This window comes from Arabidopsis lyrata, assembly GCF_000004255.2.
Source record: "Arabidopsis lyrata subsp. lyrata unplaced genomic scaffold ARALYscaffold_3, whole genome shotgun sequence".
Taxonomy (NCBI): Eukaryota; Viridiplantae; Streptophyta; class Magnoliopsida; order Brassicales; family Brassicaceae; genus Arabidopsis; species Arabidopsis lyrata.
The window spans coordinates 3734406-3756631 of record NW_003302553.1 but is presented as its reverse complement, the minus strand read 5'-3'; the positions used below and the strand labels follow the sequence as shown (position 1 = coordinate 3756631).

The 22226-nt window shown below is 38.4% G+C and overlaps 7 protein-coding genes across 7 annotated transcripts; 5 read left to right on the top strand and 2 right to left on the bottom strand.

The window, feature by feature from the left end:
* Positions 1-1989: 1989 nt before the first annotated feature.
* On the top strand, positions 1990-4663 carry LOC9318686 (heat shock 70 kDa protein 3). Its single transcript, XM_002884691.2, has 2 exons — positions 1990-2523; positions 2757-4663. Exons 1-2 carry the CDS (start codon positions 2310-2312, stop codon positions 4493-4495), a joined length of 1953 nt encoding a protein of 650 aa, XP_002884737.1. The 5' UTR covers positions 1990-2309; the 3' UTR covers positions 4496-4663.
* Positions 4664-4775: 112 nt separating this feature from the next.
* On the bottom strand, positions 4776-7006 carry LOC9320803. The gene is made up of 5 exons (XM_021031599.1): positions 6377-7006; positions 5911-5968; positions 5708-5825; positions 5490-5607; positions 4776-5052 (listed from the first exon to the last, which is right to left on the bottom strand). Exons 1-5 carry the CDS (start codon positions 6932-6934, stop codon positions 5014-5016), a joined length of 891 nt encoding a protein of 296 aa, XP_020887258.1. The 5' UTR covers positions 6935-7006; the 3' UTR covers positions 4776-5013.
* A 130-nt stretch (positions 7007-7136) lies between these two features.
* LOC9320802 (pectin acetylesterase 5) lies at positions 7137-10302 on the top strand. The gene is made up of 12 exons (XM_002884690.2): positions 7137-7423; positions 7505-7587; positions 7662-7791; positions 7893-7972; positions 8076-8165; positions 8369-8493; positions 8725-8785; positions 8924-8977; positions 9081-9158; positions 9263-9368; positions 9560-9705; positions 9811-10302. Exons 1-12 carry the CDS (start codon positions 7201-7203, stop codon positions 9916-9918), a joined length of 1284 nt encoding a protein of 427 aa, XP_002884736.1. The 5' UTR covers positions 7137-7200; the 3' UTR covers positions 9919-10302.
* A 221-nt stretch (positions 10303-10523) lies between these two features.
* Positions 10524-13330, top strand: LOC9320801 (pectin acetylesterase 4). Its single transcript, XM_021031597.1, has 12 exons — positions 10524-10835; positions 10926-11008; positions 11089-11218; positions 11295-11374; positions 11447-11536; positions 11720-11844; positions 12031-12091; positions 12209-12262; positions 12343-12420; positions 12507-12612; positions 12882-13024; positions 13135-13330. The coding sequence occupies exons 1-12, from the start codon at positions 10649-10651 to the stop codon at positions 13222-13224; spliced, it is 1227 nt and encodes a 408-aa protein (XP_020887256.1). The 5' UTR covers positions 10524-10648; the 3' UTR covers positions 13225-13330.
* On the top strand, positions 13303-16240 carry LOC9318685 (pectin acetylesterase 4). Its single transcript, XM_021031596.1, is given in 14 exon segments — positions 13303-13741; positions 13744-13857; positions 13939-14021; positions 14107-14236; positions 14324-14403; positions 14486-14490; positions 14492-14573; positions 14683-14807; positions 14966-15026; positions 15128-15181; positions 15264-15341; positions 15434-15539; positions 15663-15802; positions 15907-16240. Coding segments are annotated over 14 exon segments (1224 nt in total). The 5' UTR covers positions 13303-13665; the 3' UTR covers positions 15997-16240.
* Positions 16241-16762: 522 nt separating this feature from the next.
* On the bottom strand, positions 16763-17755 carry LOC9320800 (BTB/POZ domain-containing protein At5g66560). Its single transcript, XM_002882572.2, has 2 exons — positions 17145-17755; positions 16763-17072 (listed from the first exon to the last, which is right to left on the bottom strand). Exons 1-2 carry the CDS (start codon positions 17706-17708, stop codon positions 16890-16892), a joined length of 747 nt encoding a protein of 248 aa, XP_002882618.1. The 5' UTR covers positions 17709-17755; the 3' UTR covers positions 16763-16889.
* A 923-nt stretch (positions 17756-18678) lies between these two features.
* On the top strand, positions 18679-21595 carry LOC9320799 (probable protein phosphatase 2C 36). The gene is made up of 4 exons (XM_002884687.2): positions 18679-20423; positions 20515-20628; positions 20815-21079; positions 21182-21595. Exons 1-4 carry the CDS (start codon positions 18951-18953, stop codon positions 21295-21297), a joined length of 1968 nt encoding a protein of 655 aa, XP_002884733.1. The 5' UTR covers positions 18679-18950; the 3' UTR covers positions 21298-21595.
* Positions 21596-22226: the final 631 nt, after the last annotated feature.

Sequence of the window (22226 nt, the reverse complement as noted above, 5' to 3'; positions counted from 1 at the left end):
TATACCGTCCATTTTGCATGCTTCTTCCACGTATTGTTTGGGGCTTAGTGTAGTTATATCAAAAGAGGCCCTCATTCTCTTGCACTTTACCTTTACCACATGCATTAGTTATTGCATACACATATTATAGTAAGCCCAAAACTCTTTACTCTTGTCAATCTCTTTCAATTCTTTGGGGGCTGCAGGCTGCTTTTGAATATGTAGCTCGAACAACTCAAAGTCAAACCATTCAAATTCTCTAGTTTATTGTTTTTATTCGGGAAAAAACCCGAAAAAACCGCCATCTATTTTTTTTGACTGTTTAATGCATGTGTTTTTAAATTTGGAATAAAAATACCTCATTTAATTTCGATTGCCTTTTAAAACTATCGTTTTTTAAAACTTGGTAATTTCGAACCCGACACTTAACAGTCGTTACTAGGCGAAACAGAATTATTTAACAGCATTAAATTTTAACCGGCAAAAAACCCGAAAAAATCGCCATCTATTTTTTTTGGCCGTTTAATACCTGTGTTTTTAAATTTAGAATAAAAATACCTCATTTAATTTCGATTGTCTTTTAAAACTATCGTTTTTAAAAACTTGGTAATTTCGAACCCGAAACTTAACAGTCGTCATTGGACGTAACAGAATTATTTAACAGCGTTAAATTTTAACCCCACGTGTTTATATAAATATATGAAAACTGCTCACAACACATTACGAGAATGTCAATGTGGCTTGGTGGTAGCGTGTGTCTTTTTCTAAACCACCAGATACGGGTTTGAATCTCAAACCTGTTTTTTTTTTCCTTTGTTCTCCACTTCGAATAACTTCCCATCAGTACAAAGTTAAGACTCGAAATGCAAACAAAAGATGAATCATAGAGCGATTTCAACAAATCGATCTAGAGCTGAGCTAATGATTCTGCAATTAGATCTACCATTGAAAAAGAACAGCAAATAAATCGACATCAATCAGATCACGATCTCTACATAAATGGGATGAATCACGGTAAAAACCCATTATCAAAAAGAGATTCGAGTGAAGAAGAGAAAGAAAGAGAGAGACCAGTTTGCATCATCGGAGATCTGAGAAGAAGAAGTCGTCGTCACCACCGGCGAAGAAGGCGAAGAACACAAAAAGAAATTAATAAAAAAAATGACGTTGAAGTCTTGAAGAGTCAGCTCTGAGGTTTACAAAATTGACATGCAACCGCCAAGCCACATTAACTATCACATAAAGTTTTGCAAACAGATAGTATATATTTATATAAACACGTGGGGTTAAAATTTAACGCTGTTAAATAATTCTGTTACGTCCAGTGACGACTGTTAAGTTTCGGGTTCGAAATTACCAAGTTTTTAAAAACGATAGTTTTAAAAGACAATCGAAATTAAATGAGGTATTTTTATTCCAAATTTAAAAACACAGGTATTAAACGACCAAAAAAGATAGATGGCGATTTTTTCGGGTTTTTCGCCGGTTAAAATTTAACGCCGTTAAATAATTTTGTTACGCCCAGTAACGACTGTTAAGTGTTGGGTTCGAAATTACCAAGTTTTTAAAAACGATAGTTTTAAAAGACAATCGAAATTAAATGAGGTATTTTTATTCCAAATTTAAAAACACAGGTATTAAACGGCTAAAAAAAATAGATAGCGATTTTTTTTGGGTTTTTTACCGTTTCTATTCTCAACATATTATCCATGGACCAATGACCATGGCTCATCTCACCGAAACTTTTTTTTGTCTCTTATTGTCCATCTATGTAAAACAACTGCCCTGGACTATCATTTGTCTAAAGGCTGCTTCACAAAACGTATGCAGCATACAATAAGCCCATTGGGCCTCTAGCTAAGTAATGTTAGTTGATTTGGAGAAAAACAAAAACAAAAAAGGAAAAAAAACTATCAATGAGTCACTGACGGTGACCAGTGGACCGACTCAAAAAGCCAATGAGAACGCAAAGAAATGTTAAGCCAATGACCGACTTTGGATTAACGACTAAGCCATCGAACCGAACATTCTCGAACCTTTTAAACGGCTTTGAGTCCCAACTTGATTCAACGCGCTTCAATTTTTTAAAGGCACGAAAAGGAAAAGTAGAGAAAAGAATCGTTCTAGGACCGTCAGATCCAACTCCGAAAGATCGTGCGGTTACATAGCGAGCCACCGAACATTCTCGAAACACGAGTCACAAGACTCTATATAGACTTCTCCTTCGACGACATATTCTGGAAAAAAAAAAAAACCTAGCCGCAATTCCCTCTATTCTTCTAAGATTTTTGTTCATTCGATTTTAGCTTAAACTTGAGCAAGCGTTAACAATGGCTGGTAAAGGAGAAGGTCCTGCTATCGGTATCGATCTCGGTACCACTTACTCTTGTGTTGGAGTTTGGCAACACGACCGTGTTGAGATCATTGCTAATGATCAAGGTAATAGGACCACACCGTCGTACGTCGCGTTCACTGATAGCGAACGGTTGATTGGTGACGCCGCGAAGAATCAGGTTGCTATGAACCCGATTAACACTGTTTTCGGTACGTTTTTCTTCTTTCCTCTTGCTTAATTTGTGTGTCGAAGTTGGGTTATATAAGTAGATCTCAACATGGTAGATCCATAGCGATGATTTAGGGTTTCATACGAATGTTTTAACACTGTTGGAGCTAGTGAGAGTCAATTTTCGATTTGATTTGCTTCTCATGTTACTATTATTAGACAAAAATACATATATTGTTGTGGTCTAATTGTGTTCAATTTTGTTATGTGACAGATGCGAAGAGGTTGATTGGTCGTAGATATACTGATAGCTCTGTGCAAAGTGACATCAAATTGTGGCCCTTCACGATCAAATCTGGACCTGCTGAAAAACCCATGATCGTCGTTAACTACAAGGGAGAGGATAAAGAGTTTTCTGCTGAAGAAATCTCTTCTATGATTCTCATCAAGATGCGTGAGATTGCTGAAGCCTACCTTGGTACATCGATCAAGAACGCTGTTGTTACCTGTTCCAGCTTTACTTCAATGACTCTCAGCGTCCAGGCAACTAAGGATGCTGGTGTCATTGCTGGTTTGAATGTTATGCGTATCATCAACGAGCCTAGTGCAGCTGCGGTTGGGTATGGTCTTGACAAGAAGGCTACAAGTGTTGGTGAGAAGAACGTTTTGATCTTTGACCTTGGTGGCGGTACTTTCGATGTCTCTCTTCTTACCATTGAAGAAGGTATCTTTGAAGTGAAGGCGACTGCAGGAGACACTCATCTTGGTGGTGAGGATTTCGACAACAGAATGGTGAACCACTTTGTCCAAGAGTTCAAGAGGAAGAACAAGAAGGATATTAGTGGTAACCCGAGAGCTCTAAGGAGGTTGAGAACCGCCTGTGAGAGAGCGAAGAGGACTTTGTCTTCTACGGCTCAGACCACCATCGAAATCGACTCTCTGTTCGACGGTATTGACTTCTACGCTCCAATCACCCGTGCCAGATTCGAGGAGATGAACATGGATCTCTTCAGAAAGTGTATGGAGCCTGTTGAGAAGTGTCTTCGTGATGCTAAGATGGACAAGAACTCGGTCGATGATGTTGTCCTAGTTGGTGGCTCTACCCGTATCCCCAAGGTCCAGCAATTACTCCTTGACTTCTTCAATGGCAAAGAGCTTTGCAAATCTATCAACCCCGATGAGGCTGTTGCATATGGTGCAGCTGTCCAGGCAGCTATTCTCAGTGGTGAGGGTAATGAGAAGGTTCAAGATCTCCTCTTGCTCGATGTCACACCATTATCTCTTGGTCTTGAAACCGCTGGAGGAGTCATGACTGTCTTGATCCAGAGAAATACAACCATCCCCACAAAGAAGGAGCAAGTCTTCTCAACTTATTCAGACAACCAACCTGGCGTCTTGATCCAAGTCTATGAAGGTGAGAGAGCAAGAACCAAGGACAACAACCTGTTGGGTAAATTCGAGCTTTCCGGTATCCCTCCAGCTCCAAGAGGTGTTCCTCAAATCACCGTCTGTTTCGACATTGATGCGAATGGTATCCTCAACGTCTCGGCTGAAGACAAGACAACGGGACAGAAGAACAAGATTACAATCACCAACGACAAGGGAAGGTTGTCCAAGGATGAGATTGAGAGAATGGTTCAAGAAGCAGAGAAGTACAAGTCAGAGGATGAAGAGCACAAGAAGAAGGTGGACGCCAAGAATGCTCTCGAGAATTACGCATATAACATGAGGAACACAATCCGCGATGAGAAGATTGGCGAGAAGCTTGCAGCAGATGACAAGAAGAAGATTGAAGACTCGATTGAAGCAGCCATTGAATGGCTAGAAGGGAATCAGCTAGCAGAGTGTGATGAATTTGAGGACAAGATGAAAGAGCTTGAGAGTATTTGCAACCCGATCATTGCAAAGATGTACCAAGGCGGTGAAGCTGGTGGTCCAGCTGCAGGAGGAATGGACGAGGATGTTCCTCCTTCTGCTGGAGGTGCAGGTCCCAAGATTGAGGAAGTCGACTAATAACATTCTCTCTCTTACTCAAGTCTTTATGTGTTTGTATTTCAACATTTTCCTGTTTTGTCCCCTCTTTTTTGGTTTTCTTTTTCTTGTGTTGACTCTATTTTGGGGGCTCGTTTATTTTGATTAGCTCCTTATCTTTTTAATCTACAACAGAAATGTTTTGATTAATTCTGCAAGGTTTTAGAGATACTTTCCCTTTTTATCTCTAAAACAATGAGACACGCATGATTCAAATCACCTTTTGGAACTGTGGTGAGTTGCTTTGGGAAGCTTGCCGAGATTCAACAAACATATTCATAACAGATATAGCCAAACAATGATAAGATTGAATATTATGTGTTTTGTTGATTTTAGAATACTTGACACAAATCATAATCCACTACACTACAACCAAGTTCTATTCGTTTACATCTTGTGAGGTCAAAGACTTAGAACCATGAAAGACATTGGTTGGTGTGGGTTTGGTAAGGTTTAGCTTGGGCTTGGCAAGGTCGGGAAATACATTTGATGTTGTCTGATCATCGTGGTTCTCGATATTCACCGATTCCAAGAAGATCCTGCAGGCAAAATAAATAAACAGCTTCGTAGAGCACCATGAATTGAACATTGAAGCTCAAAACATACACCAACATGAGTTCTTAATAATTGAACTCCTAAATATAATTTTCTTGAAGTTCATGTGCTTACATACCTAGTTTTTTTTCGTTAAAAAGGTATTCAATATTAGATCAAACATTGTGCAAGACCCATGTTTAGTAGTGAGCATTCAGTTTGATGGTAAAGTGCAAGATATCGGTGTGTTGTCTTGTCTCATTCCTATCAAATATGCAGGACCTTTAGGCTAAAACCTCTACATGTTAAGGTACTTGATTCTCTAAGCTTCTTTGTTACATTGAATTGTCATGCAGATGTTTGAAATTCAACAAGTATAGTCTGTGACAAAATGACATAGCAACTTAGTCAAGTAACTGGAGCATTGGAAGAAGAAGTTTACCTGACAAGCCCTGTTTTTGGCTCTGGTCTCTGCTGTGCTGGGAATATCGTGATTTGGTTTGAGAAATTTCTTCTCACGTCGCTCACAAGAACCCCATCCGTCAGCGAATCTTCCTCCACTGAGAGAGCCCATAAACCAAACGGGTAAACAACAATGATACATTACACATTATTTGCTAAACCCACCATCAAATTCAGGTTTATATAGAAGAACATTACTGCATAATGGCTCGAACGGTGAACTCAGCACGCTGGACATTTCTGTTTTCGTCGAATTCAATAGTCTTGTCTCTTATTTCATAAGACACATTGAAGTAAAACGATATTTTCCTCCAACCTTCACATTTCCATAAAATGCAGCATCAGAACCAATTTCGAATGTATAAGATATACAATAAGCGGACAACAAGCATAATCTTCACCTGACTTTTTAATGTATGCCTTCCCTGAGATCATCGTGTAGTCAGATTTTTCTAGAATCTGCAAAATTGATGAAGCAATGTTGTTACTTCCCAAACATAGCATTTGATGTAAAAGATCACAAATATGATAGTGCTTGTGTAATCAAAAACAGCAAACAAAAACTCTCTTTCACGCACATACACATACACACTAGTGATCTAGCTTGGGTTCTTTGATTTTTTCTCTTGAGCAGTAGATATAGGCATACTTATGAAGAAACTAAGTTACGAACAAGTCGCAATCGAACTAAAATCATGCAAAACAGTGCTTGACATTTCATCGAACACCTTCAATGCATAAAACTCTATCCCGAAATCAACAAAATCTAGGATAAATTTTACGATCTGTAATCTAAGAAGCTTCATGTTTCTTCATAGGTTCCACAAATCGAAAATTTATATGGATAAAGGAAAATCGAAATGATACCGCCATTGCTGTATTCTGGTACTCCTTGAACAGAGTAGCAGAAGGAAAGCTCCCAGACAAGCTATGTCGCATCTCATTAACCGGATCGTTCTTAACACAGCTCGCTGACGGAGAAACCTCCGCAAAGGGAGTAGACTGCCGAATTCCAGGCGACAAGTAACTCTCCGGAGAAGAAAACTTAGTCGAATTGATGATATTCGGGGTTAAATTTCGGTGCGACGTCGTAACAAGAGCCATCGGACTCTCACTCTTCACCTCAGACAAGACGCGAGATCTGGCCATTTTGTTCGGACGCGTAGACTCTTCATTCAACCGCCGGCCAAGATTAGGGTCACGATTCTGGATCTGAAGAACCTTCGACTGTGGAGAAGGATACGAAACAGGCGTAGGAGGAGAATTGTAATTTGGATACCTAATAGCTAAGGGTTTCGGAGATTTGCCGGCGATAGTAGCTGCAGCAGCGGCGGAATCAATGACCGCCCATAAATCAGCGTCTTCTAGGTCTTTATCATCAAAGGTATAGGAAGAAACCAGCGATCGTGACGATGACGACGCCATTGAAAGCGTTCACTGTTTCTTCGTGCAAAGCGGCAAAATAGCTAATTTCAATACATTCAAATTTATACGAAAACCCGCTAAATGACAAAGAGGCTTTAGGTAGAAAGGTCCGGTTAAACTCTCTTTCATTAACCTGATTTAACTGGTTATGACTTTTCAATTACGTATTAGTCATTCGGTTGGGCTGTCTCAATCATGTGTCCCACTGATGTAATTTAACATATTTTGAAACAGTGTAGTGTCTCTCCTTTGATTGTTCTTCTTCAATGGCGATTCCAAGGTTTAGCTCTCTGTTACGGTGTAGAAAATGGGCTAAGAGTGACTGGCTTGTCGCTTCTATCGGATTCGTATTGATTGTTTTTTTCCTCTCTTTCTTCATCGATCCCACTTCAGACTCTGTCCCCTCCGTTGACCGATCTCGGCCAATCATATTCCCTAGCGATCTGGTCAAACTGAAGTTGTCGAGTATAGCTAAAGAGAGAGGAGCTTGTAACTGTTACTAATCCTCTCATTTGTTGTCTTACTCTTTGAAAGTTTGGATTTTTAACTGAAATTGATTCAATTTCGCAGTTTGTTTGGATGGAAGCTTGCCTGGGTACCATTTTCATGAGGGTTCTGGATCTGGCTCCCAAAGCTGGCTTGTTCATTTGGAGGTATTCGTTTTTTTTTTTTTTTTTTTTTTTGTTGGTGAGAGAATTTATGTGAATCTGAGTGTAATGTATATAAGGGTGGAGGCTGGTGCAACACAGTTGCGTCATGTTCTGCTCGAGCATTGACTAAATTAGGTTCTTCCAACTACTTTGAACAAGAAGTGGCCTTTCAAGGTGTTTTAAGCAGTGACCCATCTCAAAATCCTGGTACCAGAAATCGGTTGTAGCTTCTACATTGTTGTCTTTTGTAGTTGACCTTCTTATAGACTTCTTGTGTATGAAGTAGTTTGTCTTTTTTTGTGTGTTAGAATTCTTTAACTGGAACAAGGTTGCGATAAGGTACTGTGATGGTGCTTCTTTTGCTGGACACCCTGAAGCTGAATTCAAGGTAATGAGGCTTTTGGTATTGAGGTTTTGAGTCAGATTCTGTTGAAAGCAATTAAAGTTCAATAATTTCATGTTTGTTTTACTCTCCCTTTCTCTCTTCTTAGAATGAAACCCGGCTTTTCTTCCGGGGTCAGCTCATTTGGGAAGCTATTATTGATGAACTGTTGTCGATGGGCATGTCAGATGCGAAACAGGTAACGTCTTCTTTATCTTATAAAAAATAATCTGTTACTGTGCTTCTGGTTACCATGAAAGTCTGTCTTGCACTCCAATATTCCATCTATGTTAGAAAGATCTTCCATATCTCTTCTGCGTTTTGTCGAATTCGCCTACTTAACTTAGGTAACTTGCTACAGATTAACTTTTGTTCTTCTTTTGTAAATTTGAGTAAATGTAGGCCATACTTACAGGATGTTCTGCTGGTGGCTTGGCAAGTCTTATACATTGTGACTACTTTCGAGATCATCTTCCAAAAGATGCAGCTGTCAAATGTGTTTCTGATGGAGGCTACTTTCTCAACGTGTATGTTTCTGCTCATACAACTTCCTTTTCTCATGAATTTTTTGACAGACTCATGAGTTCCAGTGCTCTTTTTTTAGTTCTTTAGGTCTAAACTAGTTTTAAGAAGCACGCTTGGTAAATTTTCTAGAAATTTTAGCTGACTATACTCCACAGAGCTAGGAAGTTACTGTTGATGTGAAACCAGCTCACACTGTCTCTCAGTCTCAGTAAAGCTGTTTTCCTTCATTTCAGGCCAGATGTCCTTGGAAACCCAACAATGAGGTCTTTCTATCATGATGTTGCTAATTTGCAGGTTCCATTCACTTTCTGTCAATAGATGAAATCTTACTTTGTGATACATTATCTTGATTTCTTCATCGAAATGAATAAGAACATGTCATGGGTTTTTGAATTGGTTCTGTGCTGGGTTTCTGCGGTTTTTACCAACCAGGGTGTAGATAAGAGCTTGGATCAGAAATGTGAAGCCAAAACAAAGCCATCTAAGGTAGGTTTTGTCTCTTACTTTGATTTTGTATTTTTCATCTATTGGGAAAATCTTTCTTGCCTGATTATGATTGGTATTGAGACTTCTTGATTTCGGTTTCCAGTGTATGTTTCCTCAAGAATTCCTGAAAAACATAAGAACTCCAGTATTTCTTGTGAACCCAGCCTACGATTTTTGGCAGGTTAGAGTTACCAATCCAAGAATGAGCAGCACTTATTGCATGCTTTCATTTGATTTGACTCCAATTCATGTTTACTACTTCGCTAATACTGAACACATATTCAGATTCAAAATGTCTTGGTACCAACTTCTGCGGATCCAGATAAAAGTTGGGCAAAGTGCAGACTCAATATTAAGGAATGTGATGCCGCACAGATGAAAGTTCTACACGGTAATTTACTCCTTAATAAAGCTAAATGATGAGCAAATTGATTCTGTAACTTGTTATCAAAAGTATCCTCTGTTTCAAAGTACAATCAGTAGATATGAGCAAGCTGTGAAGTAGCCATAGATCTGCCACGGAGCATAAGCTAATCTCTAGTATGGTTAGCTCTATTGATATATATCCTATTTAATTTACAGGTTTTCGCAGTTCTATGATGGATGCGATTGGGGAATTTCATCAGAGCAAAGATGGTGGCATGTTCATAGATTCCTGCTATGCTCATTGCCAGACAGTCATGTCAGTGACATGGCACTCCCCAACCTCACCAAGAATCGAAAATAAGGTAAAAGACATTTAACGTGTTGCTTGCTTTCACGAGCCTTTCTTCTTACAAATGACCTGACCCGGTTCGTGTCCCTTTTTACTGTTGTTGTTGTTGTTGGAACAGACGATCGCAGAATCTGTAGGTGACTGGTACTTCAACCGAAAACCGGTGAAGCTAATTGATTGTCCTTACCCATGCAATCCTTCTTGTTACAACATGAATTTCACCTGAAGTTGCCTTATACTCTCATTTTACCAATCCCTCTGCTTGTGGACTTTTTCGATTCTCCAGAAGCTTATTCATCCAGGGAGCAGTCGTTTCCTCAAAATCCTCAATCCAGGTGAGTCCTAAAAGGTTTGCACGTTCTTGAAGCTGAAGATAAACCAGAGAAAGTCACATATACACTATGTTACCTAGTGTAGTTGATCACATAGAGACTTTATTACAAAAGCAACATGCAGTAATTAACAATCTTCATGTTACTGTCGTCTCCAATTGTTGATTGATTATACTCATATTGCCCACTTGGGAGTCACATATGTATATGCTGATGATTGTAACGTATTTAGAGGATTTCTTAGTTTTTATGTGGAAAGAAGTTCCGAAGTTATGAAAGATTGAGAGCAGCAGATCTTGATGATTTTCACCAAACATAAAGAACTATTGCAAAAAAAAAAAAAAAAAAGTATGCGGAAAAAAAGTCTGGAAAAGTCAGAAGTCTACGGTCAACATAAGTCGTCCAATGAATTTCCCACTAAAATAACGATAAATTTTTGTCTTGAGCTGATTTAAAAAACAACCAACTACTCAACTACATCCCCAGTTGTATAAAACAACGTATAGTTGATCATCCGCTTTGTTTTCTAACGTATAGTTGATATCACTGAGAAACTTCGTTACAAAAGCAACACAAATTTCAACATTTTACTACTGCTAGCTTTCTTTGCCTCTCTGTTCTTCAATGGCGATTCGCTCTCTGCTACAATGCAGAAAATGGTCTAAAAGTGAATGGCTTGTCGCTGCAATCGGACTAGTCTTGATCGTGTTTTCCTTTTCTTTCTCCGTCGATTCAACTTCAGACTCCTCCGTTGATCGTAGCGACCTAGTTAAACTGAAGTTGTCGAGTAAAGCTAAAGAGAGAGGAGCTTGTACTGTATTACCTCCAAAGATTCATTCTTCGGAAAAAAGTTGCTTTACATTTTTAATATTTTCGGAGTAATTATATTGCTGTTTCGCAGTTTGCTTGGATGGAAGCTTGCCTGGTTATCACTTTCATAAGGGTTCAGGATCTGGCTCCAAAAGCTGGCTTCTTTTCCTAGAGGTATTCTTTCTTATTTAATGGTTGAATATGAATTTTCTTACTTGGAAATTAGAATCTATTTGAGTGAGATTTTATAAAAGGGTGGAGGCTGGTGTAATACTATAGAGTCATGTTCTTCTCGAGCAATGACTAGCTTAGGTTCTTCCAGCTTCTTTGAACATAAAGTGGCCTTTCAAGGTGTTTTAAGCAGTGACCCATCTCAAAATCCAGGTACGACAAGTCTCTAGTAGCTTCTCCATTGTTGCTTTGTATATGGTAGGTCTTTAATCTTTAGTTGTGTTTGTAGACTTCTTTAACTGGAATAGAGTTCTGATAAGGTACTGTGATGGTGCTTCTTTTGCTGGACACCCTGAAGCTGAATTCAAGGTAATTTGGGTTATAGATTCTCTTAGTTGTATTAGTTTCATGTTTTCTTACTCTCTCTTTCTCTCTTCTCAGAATGAGACGCGGCTTTTCTTTCGCGGCCAGCTCATTTGGGAGGCAATTATGGATGAACTGTTGTCGATGGGCATGTCACATGCGAAACATGTAACGTCCTCTTCATCTTATAAAGGGAAATGTGTTAGTAGTGACCATGAAAGTCTGTTTTGCAATTCCATCTATCTATCAATTAGAGATTCCTCATGTTTTCTGAATTTGTAGAATCCAAGTTTCTGTCTTGCAATTCCATTAATGTTTCTTTTTGTTTTACACATTTTTGATAAATTGCAGGCAATTCTCACAGGATGTTCTGCAGGTGGCTTGGCTACTCTTATACATTGTGACTACTTTCGTGATAATCTGCCAAGAGATGCAGCTGTTAAATGTGTTTCCGATGGAGGCTATTTTCTCAACGTGTATGTAAACTGCCTGTTATCACAAGTCACAAAGTTTTCACGAGATTTATGCCTGTGCTGCTCACAAGTTTCAGTGCTCTTTCCATTAGTTCTTTAATGATGCTGATGATGCTCTCACAGAGCTAAGGAAGTTATTGAAATCAGAAAACAGTGACTCTCAACAAAAGCTATTTTCCTTCATTTCAGGCCTGATGTGCTTGGAAACCCAACAATGGGATCTTTCTTTCATGATGTTGTTACCCTGCAGGTTTGTTTTCACTTTCTGTCAATATTATCTTGAATTCTTCACTGAAATAGACAAGAACATGTCATGGTTATGTTTTGCTTGGTTTTGGGTTGGGTTGCTGCGGTTGATACCAAACAGGACGTAGATAAGAGCTTGGATCAGAATTGTGTAGCCAAAATGGAACCATCTAAGGTAGGTTTTGTCTCTTCCTTTGAAAAGTCTTTCTTGCCTGATTATGATTGGTATTGAGACTTCTTGATCTCGGTTTGCAGTGTATGTTTCCTCGAGAATTCATTAAAAACATAAGAACCCCGGTATTTCTTGTCAACGCAGCCTACGATTATTGGCAGGTTACCATGAGAATTTTTCCCTGTGTCCATTTTGGTTTTACTGCAATTTATGATTTCTGTTGTACTAAAACTAAGTACATATTCAGATTCAAAATGTCCTGGTACCAGATTCTGCAGATATAGATGAATATTGGGCAATGTGTAGACTCAATATTCAGGAATGTGATGCCGCCCAAATGAAAGTTCTACATGGTAATTTATCTACTCATTACTAAACCTTAATGATGTCGCACCACAATAAGCAAATTGATTCTATAAATAAAACCGGTTTATCAAAATTCTCATCTGTTTCAAAGTACAATCCGTAGATAAGGTCTCTGTTTGTTGGTCCCTTTGTGATTATCTAGAAACCTTTTCGGCTTTATTAAGATCCTCGGTTTTCTTTGGAGCATAAGTTAGATCTTTGGTCTTCCTTGGAGCAAAAGTTATGTTTTGTCAGCTCTATCTTTTATGATTTACAGGTTTTCGCAGTTCTCTAATGGATGCGATCGGAGAATTTCATGAGAACAAAGAGGGTGGGATGTTTATAAATTCGTGCAATTCTCATTGCCAGATAAGAGAGTCATCATGGCACTCCCCAACCTCACCAAGAATCGAAAATAAGGTTTTTTGTTTTTAAATTAACGCAATCTGTTGCTTTCTTTTCCCGAGCATCTCTTCTAGCAAATGAACTGAACCAGTTCATGTCTCTTCTTTTTGTTGTTTTTGGAACAGACGATTGCAGAGTCTGTAGGTGATTGGTACTTCAACCGAAAACCAGTGAAGCTGATCGATTGTCCTTACCCGTGCAATACCTCTTGTTGAACATGGATTTCCCCTGCAGAAACTTGCCATGTTAATAATGAGAACATAAATATGAACCTGCTGCAATAGTAACTGTACCGATTCAAACGTAAGCGGATTGATACAATTGACTACCGGGTCAAAAAGGGTTATAATTGTAAGCATGTCATAAACACCATTTTTTAACCAAACCAAAGATGCACTATTGCTAAAAAAAAGTATGTGGAATATTCAAAAGTTACAAGTCTGCGGTCAACATATGTAGTCCATTGAATTTCTCACTAGAGCTGATTCAAAAAACAACCAACTACATCTAGAGTTGTATCTTTTTCAAACAGATGCGGAGGCTGATACTAATTTCTAAAAGATACAACTAGATTTTTCTAACGTACATTTGATCACTGAGAAACTTCCTTACAAAATCAACACAAGTTTCAACATTTTACTTACTACTGTTCTATAATGGCGATTCACTCTCTGCTACAATGCAGAACATGGTCTAAGAGTGACTGGCTTATCGCTTCAATCGGAATAGTCTTGATGTGTTTTCCTTTTCTTTCTCTTTCGATTCGACTTCAGACTCTATCCCCTCCATTGATCGTAGCGATCTAGTTAAACTGAAGTTGTCGAGTAAAGCTAAAGACAGAGGAGCTTGTACTGTTTTATCTCCGATAGTTTCATTCTTTTGTTTGAATTTTTAAAATTTCGGAGTATTTATATACTATTTTTTCGCAGTTTGCTTGGATGGAAGCTTGCCTGGTTATCACTTTCATAAGGGTTCAGGATCTGGCTCCAAAAGCTGGCTTCTTTATTTAGAGGTATATATTCTTTCTTATTTGTTGACTGAATTTGAATTATTTTTACTTGGGAGTTAGAATATATTTGAGTGAGATTTTGTAAAAGGGTGGAGGCGGGTGCCGTACAATTGAGTCATGTTCTTCTAGAGCAATGACTAGGTTAGGTTCTTCCAACTTCTTTGAACATGAAGTTCCCTTTCAAGGCGTTTTAAGCAGTGACCCATCTCAAAATCCTGGTACGTACGAGAAATCTCTAGTAGCTTCTCCATTGTATGTGGTAGTTTCTTTGAATCTATATACTTGTCTTTGTTGTTTGTTTGTAGACTTCTTTAACTGGAACAGAATTATGATTCGGTACTGTGATGGTGCTTGTTTTTCTGGACACCCTGAAGCTGAATTCAAGGTAATAAACGCTTTTGGTAGGATGAGAGCAATTAAAGCTGATTAGTTTTCATGATTCTTTGACTCTCTTTCTTTCTTCTCAGAATGAAACGGCTTTTCTTCCGCGGGCAGCTCATTTGGGAGACAATTATGGATGAATTGTTGTCGATGGGCATGTCACATGCGAAACATGTAACGTCCTCTTTATTTTATATATAAATCTGAATTTGTAGAACTTAAGTCTCTGTTTTGTAATTCCAATAAGTGTTTCCTTTTGTTTTACACATTTGATAAATTGCAGGCAATTCTCACAGGATGTTCTGCTGGTGGCTTGGCTACTCTTATACATTGTGACTACTTTCGAGACCATCTGCCTAACGATGCAACTGTTAAATGTGTTTCCGATGGAGGCTATATTCTCAACTTGTATGTAAACTTCCTTTTATCACAAGTCATGACTTTTACACAACATTTATGTCTGTGTTTGGTCACGAGTTTCAGTGCTCTGATGATGCTCCCACAGAGCTAAGGAAGTTACTGTCAATGTGAAATCAGCTAACAATGACTATTTTCCTTCATTTCAGGCCTGATGTGCTTGGAAACCCAACAATGGGATCTTTCTTTCATGATGTTGTTACCCTGCAGGTTTGTATTCAATTTCTGTCAATATTATCTTGATTTCTTCATTGAAATAAGCAAGAACATGTCATGTTTTTGGGTTGGGTTACTGCGGTTGACACCACCAGCGCGTAGATAGGAGCTTGGATCAGAATTGTGTAGCCAAAATGGAACCATCTAAGGTAGGTCTTGTCTATTCCTTTGAAAAATCTTCCTTGCCTAACTTCTTGATTGGTTCTGAGACTTCTTAATTTCGGTTTCCAGTGTCTGTTTCCTCAAGAATCGCTTAAAAACATAAGAACTCCGGTATTTCTTGTCAACACAGCCTACGATTATTGGCAAGTTAGAGTTACCAATCCTAGCATGACAACCATTTCCCTGTGTCCATTTTGGTTTCATGATTACTGTTTTACTAAAACTAAGCACATATTCAGATTCAAAATGGACTGGTACCAGATTCTCCGAATCTAGATGAAAGATGGGCGATTTGTAGACTCAATATTCAGGAATGTGATGCCGCACAAATGAAAGTTCTACATGGTAAACCTTAATGATGTCGCTCCCGGATGAGAAAATTGATTCTATATGTATCAAAATTCTCATCTATAACTCTTTTCGGCTTTACTAAGATCTTCGGTATATATATCTTTTATGATTTTGCAGGTTTTCGCAGTTCTCTGATCGATGCGATCGGAGAATTTCATGAGAACAAAGAGGGTGGGATGTTTATAAATTCGTGCAATTCTCATTGCCAGATAAGAGAGTCATGGCACTCCCCAACCTCAACAAGAATCGAAAATAAGGTTAAAACAAAAAAAGACAATTGACGCATTCTTTTCTCGAGCCTCTCCTCTAGCAAATGAACTGACCCAGTTCATGTCTCTTATTTTTGTTGTTGTTGGAACAGACGATCGCAGAGTCTGTAGGTGATTGGTACTTCAACCGAAAACCGGTGAAGCTAATCGATTGTCCATACCCGTGCAATACCTCTTGTTGAACATGCAGCATGTTTTTCTTTTATTTATAACCAAAACGTGAATTATATAAGTATGGATGTGAGGAACCATATGAATGAGGTACCGTATCTCCAAAAGTCTAAACAAGAATGGAGAGTGAATGAGCATGTTTGGGGTGGTAACTCTTCTTCATTTTTCTTTTACAAATAGTTAAAAGTTTTCACAATAAGCAAAAGTCAGAGGTGGAATTAATTGCAAAACTCTTTGCTTCCACGTTCTATCCAATCCCGTATTCGTTGACAAATTATCATTAAGGATCCGCAAATATAATTACGTGCTTAATCATAATATATATATATGGTTATTGCCTTGTAAACTAATTAAAAAAACTGAATGTTCGAATACTCTGTCCTGATCATGGCATTTCATCGAGTTTTTCTCATCAACTAGTAGCAGTATTAGTAATTTAATATCATTTTGTGAAAAAACAGAAACATGGTATGTTGAATTTTTCAAAAGAAGAAAAGAAAATTTATTGCAGAGTTCATGCAAATGCATATTGCAACGTAAGCAGCCAGCTGCTCTTTCAAGAATATCTGGTATCTTTTTTTTAATAATAATTTCCTATCTGAAAAAATCTAAATACTCTCTCCGTTTTAGGGTTGGCTGATTTTTCAGCCCTTAACTATTCGCAAACTCAAGGAATCTCCCTATACTTTTTCGTTCTGAAAAAACCACCAACAACTAACAATTTTCTCAATTAAACATCACATACTTTCGGATTTATCTTGATAAATACACCTCCAATCGAACCGGCCATTAAACCGGGTTTAACCACAAATCCGCGTTTACTCTACCTCGATTAGGATTACCCGTTTGATTACCCATGACCCGAGAGTTAAAACGACGTCGTTTTGACTCTTCTCTTTATTTCTCAAAACAAAGCCAGGGAGCATTGCCGGAGCTGTAACTGCTCGAAGAAGAGAACTTGTACGACGGCTCGTAGCGGAAGCCGCTCGTTTTGCGCGGCGTGTGTGCACGCTTCCAACGTCAGTTTCTGACAATCCATCACGCCGCAGATCTTCTCCCTCTCTGCTTCCGATACCCATGGATGCGCCTATTGAAGAAAACGAAATTATCAGATCCATTTTTTCTCGGATCTTCTTCACATTGAATGTTATTGATTTACCTTGAGATATACGTCGACGGCTCTATAGAGTCCGTCATCGTAGAGACGAGCTTGATCTGGGAGTGAGATGGCTAGATTGTAGAATTTATCCGATTTGAGATTAGCGTCGGATGCGATCTCAGCGAGAAATCCGTCGATTAATTTCCCGACGAGCATAAGCGACGGAGATTTTCCGTCAGCTTCGACTACGGCGGTGTTTGATTGTTCCAAGGTGTCGAGAAAGTGAGCTAAGATTCTCTCTACCAAATCAACATCGTATAAAGTCTCGTTAAGGTATGAGTAGCTAGGGACGAGCAAATCGTCGAGCGTGGCTCTCTCTAGCTGTGTTCTGATCTTTCTCTCCAACAGATCACGACAAAACTCGGAGGCGTTGAGGATGATGGCGGTTCGTAACAAGCCGAAGAGGAATCTCGTTGTTGAGGAGATGGAGCTTTTATCTAATGGAAGATTAGAGGTTATAGTCTCCAGTAGTTCTCTCTGTTCATTCTCTGAAACTGCAGTAGAAGATGACGATGGCGGTTTCCGGTTAGAGCGTAGAATTCTCAAAACAAAGCCAGGGAGCATTTATTTCTCAAAATAAAGAGAAGAGTCAAAACGACTCGGGTCATGGGTAATCAAACGGATAATCCTAATCGCGGTAGAGTAAACGCGAATTGTGGTTAAACCCGGTTTAATGGCCGTTCGATTGGAGGCGTATTTATCCAGATGAATCCGAAAGTATGTGATGTTTAATTGAGAAAATTGTTAGTTGTTGGTGATTTTTTAAGAGCGAAAAAAGTATAGGGAGATTCCTTGAGTTTGCGAATAGTTAAGGGCTGAAAAATCAGCCAACCCTCCGTTTTATAATATAAGTCGTTTTAATAAAAACACACTGATTAAAAAAATCTACTTTTTAAAAGTTCAACTAATCATAAAATAAACTGCATAATATTAATAATCATAAAATATTAAAATAATATATAATTTGCATTAAAACTCGAAAACGAGAGGGGATAGTTTTGTTTTTTTTATTCACACTTTTTAATTTTGAATAGCTTAATTTGCAAAGTAATTAGCACACATATTTGCCTTCTCTAGAGAGAAGCTAAAGCAAGTTTCATGCATTTAGTTTCTTCCTTGTGACTGGTCTAACCACATCACTAGTCATGGAATTAACATGTAAATCATTTGACTTTTTGCATTCCATTAGTTTAATAATTTCATACCTTTGTGCTATTTATAAAATCAAACCACATGTACCCTTCTTTAAAAGTCAACTCCCTCGTATCATAAAAATACAAATGTATCTAAATGAACAATGAGTTAATTCCATAATCGCAAAAACTGGACTTTGGTTTATAGTGAAAAAATGAGTTAATTCCATAATCGCAAAATCATAATCTTATTTAAGATATATTCACATCTTATTGCAAAGAGGGTAAATCTTTTTTTATTTTTTTCTCATAGAAAACAATGTTGAAATATATATGGATTAATGGTAGAGGAACTCGTGGACATAGAGTCTCTTATATTATTAAACTTGTCAAATCTTCATGAATTTTTTTACCAATTCAAATAAAAATCGGAATAAAGATAATTCCAAGAGAATAAACCTCATTAAAAGTCAACTCTTTTCATTCTCTTCACCATTTGGCTCGAACTCCAACATAAATACTCCAACATAAATAGCCAAAAAGCTGCTATTCATAAGTGTCTCGACAAACACAAAAACGACGCCGTGTCGCCTCCATTATGCGACACGATACGACACAGTTTCTCCTTCACTGAACGGTGCCGTTTAATACTTGCGTAATCCCACATTCTCAAATGGGAAACAGAGTCGCGAGTTTTAGTGGCTGTTGCGCCGGAACCACCGCCGGAAAAATTTCCAGTCGATACGATGTTGGAGTCGGACTGATTCAAGAAAACCTCGGCCACTCTTTCTGCTACGTTCGTCCAGTTCTCACCGGATCAAAATCTTCTTTCCCGCCGGAACCGCCCCTCCAACCGGACCCGATACCCGGAACCACCACCACTTTTCGTTCAATCTCCGGCGCCTCCGTTAGCGCCAATACTTCAACGGCGCTTTCAGCTTCTTCGTCAACAGACGCGTCTGGATTAGCCTCTGCGTTCGAGAGCTCCAATAGATTCGCCTCCTTGCCACTCCAGCCTGTGCCACGCGGTCCGATAAAAAAACCGGTTCACGTGTCGGGTCAATTCGAACGCCGGTTCTTATCCGGTCCGATCGAAAGCGGGTTGGTTTCAGGGAAGAAGAAGAAGGAGAAAGCAAAACTGAAGAAAAGTGGAAGCAAATCATTTACGATACCAAAACCTAACAATAAATTTCTTACATTCAAAAACGTTTTCACGAATCTGGTATCTAACAACTTATCTTGTTCGAAGAAGAGCGTGATCGAACCGATCAACTATTCCGATTCATTTGACGAATCATCAGATTCCGATCAAGGTAGACCTGAGAACAATTACTCAGGCACGATTCTAAGCAGCCACGAGAACCCTAAAACCGAAGAAGAAAAAACTGAGTCTGCTTTAGATGAGCCAAAGATTCAATGGGCGCAGGGGAAAGCAGGGGAAGATCGAGTACACGTCATCCTCTCGGAAGAAAACGGTTGGCTTTTCGTTGGAATCTACGACGGATTCAACGGTCCTGATCCACCAGATTATCTTCTCAACAATCTCTACACCGCTGTGCTCGGAGAGCTCAAAGAGTTGCAATGGAACGACAAGTATGAATCCGAATATCTACAAAAGAGTTCGGTCGAGCATGCATCCGATTCGGATCAAGAAAACTGCCATGCGATGAATGGAAACATTGTTGCTTGTGGATCAAGAAACATAACGAGTGACGTGAAGAAGTTGCAATGGAGGTGCGAGTGGGAGCATAACTCAAGCAACAAGTCTAATAATATTAAAAGTAATCACAAGGAATGTGATTCGGGTATGATTAACCACAAAGACGTTCTTAGAGCTCTTCAACAAGCGTTGAAGAAAACAGAGGAATCGTTTGATCTGATGGTTAGTGAGAATCCAGAATTAGCCTTGATGGGATCTTGCGTTCTTGTGACATTGATGAAAGGAGAAGATGTTTACGTGATGAGCGTTGGAGATAGCCGAGCGGTTTTAGCTAGAAGACCGGATCTTGGGATGAAGAAAATGCAAAAGGACCTTGAGAGAATCAAAGAAGAGAGTCCATTAGAGACATTGTTCGTCACAGAAAGAGGATTGAGTCTTTTGGTTCCTATTCAGCTCAATAAGGAACATAGCACAAGTGTTGATGAGGTATAAATCTTTTGCGACGACTCCTGATTGAAATTCTTTTGTTTGATCAATAAGAACAAGAAACTGATTTGATGTTTTTTTTACGTGACAGGAAGTGACAAGAATCAAGAAGGAACATCCTGATGATGCATTGGCAATAGAGAATGATAGAGTAAAAGGTTATCTCAAGGTCACTCGTGCATTTGGCGCTGGATTTCTTAAACAGGTATATACACGATGATTCACATATTTTTTGGTTTTTGGTTTGGATTATTTCATTATTTGTCTACATTAATGTTTTTTAAGATATCAAAATGTAGGAACAGAAATACAATTAAAAACTTTGTTTGGTTTCCGATCCTTGTTTTTATTCGGTTTGATGAATATAGTTATGTAAAATGTGTTTCCTCAGCCAAAATGGAACGAGGCGCTTCTCGAGATGTTTAGAATAGACTACGTCGGAACATCACCGTACATCACGTGCTCTCCGTCGCTACACCACCACAGACTCACATCACGTGACAAATTTCTCATCCTCTCCTCCGACGGATTATACGAATACTTCTCGAACGAGGAAGCCATCTTCGAGGTCGACTCATTCATATCAGCCTTCCCTGAAGGCGATCCTGCTCAACATCTCATTCAAGAAGTCCTCCTTAGAGCCGCCAAGAAATATGGTAATATCTAAGAACAAAACGCAAAGGCAAATGCAATCAAGATTCAAAACGGAGTCTTTGATTAATTGATTATATAAACTCACGTGCAAGTTTCTTTTTTAGGCATGGACTTTCATGAATTGCTAGAGATACCACAAGGAGATCGCCGGAGGTATCATGATGATGTTTCTGTGATTGTGATTTCACTTGAAGGAAGAATTTGGAGATCTTCCATGTGAATATTAATCTTTTGAATAGACTCTTACTAAAGTAACTTTAAAATAATTTTTCTTTTTTTTTTGGATTCCATCGAGTTTTTATCATTATTTGTTGTTACTCGGTATATTTTTAACTATGTTGCATTTGTTTACCAATATAGCCATATAGGTTAGTGAAAACTATATATAACGCAAGAAATTCAGAATATATTCTAAACGCAGATTAATGATCACGTTATGTTACTCGTACATGAAATTTTTGGCCTTTTTCTCCGATGTACTTTGGCCTCTAAATCTCTAATAAAGTCATAATTTTCTATTCAACTATAGTTAAACACTTAAACTTATAAATCGTAATTGTAGCCGTAGTGATTCATCGATATAAACCGTGTTTAAGCTCGTACTATCACTTTCATCCAAGCTAAGTCTCTAAACATTCATTTGTCAGAAAAGATTTTATAAATTGCATAGATTTATAAGTTACTTTCTCCATGAACTCGGATAAGATTCGGGAACTGAATTTTGCTACGTTCTCTCCTGACCACACATTAATACATTTATGAATTATCTCCCTTTCAAGTTTTTCTCCTTCCTTTGACAGAAAAAAAAAACGAGTTTTTCTCCTTCTCTTTTTCAACACATTTTCTCCTTTTATTTAGAAACGACAAAAAAGAAGTCTAATAAGTAATAATAGGGATCAAGAACTTTAAAAATTCTTTATTTTAGATATTTTTAGATATTTCCCTGTTAATAATATCTAGCGTAGAAAAATCGAAAAATACGATTATTAAAAAACAGGAATATCGAAGGAAAAAAAAAAACAGGAATATCGAGATCTCTGTGGACAACTGAGGTTAATAGATCGCAGCCGTAGAATAAAGATCTGCATAAAAGGCGGTGAGAATCTAAACGGTGATAAGACCGTAACACACGGAACTTCGGTACTCTCT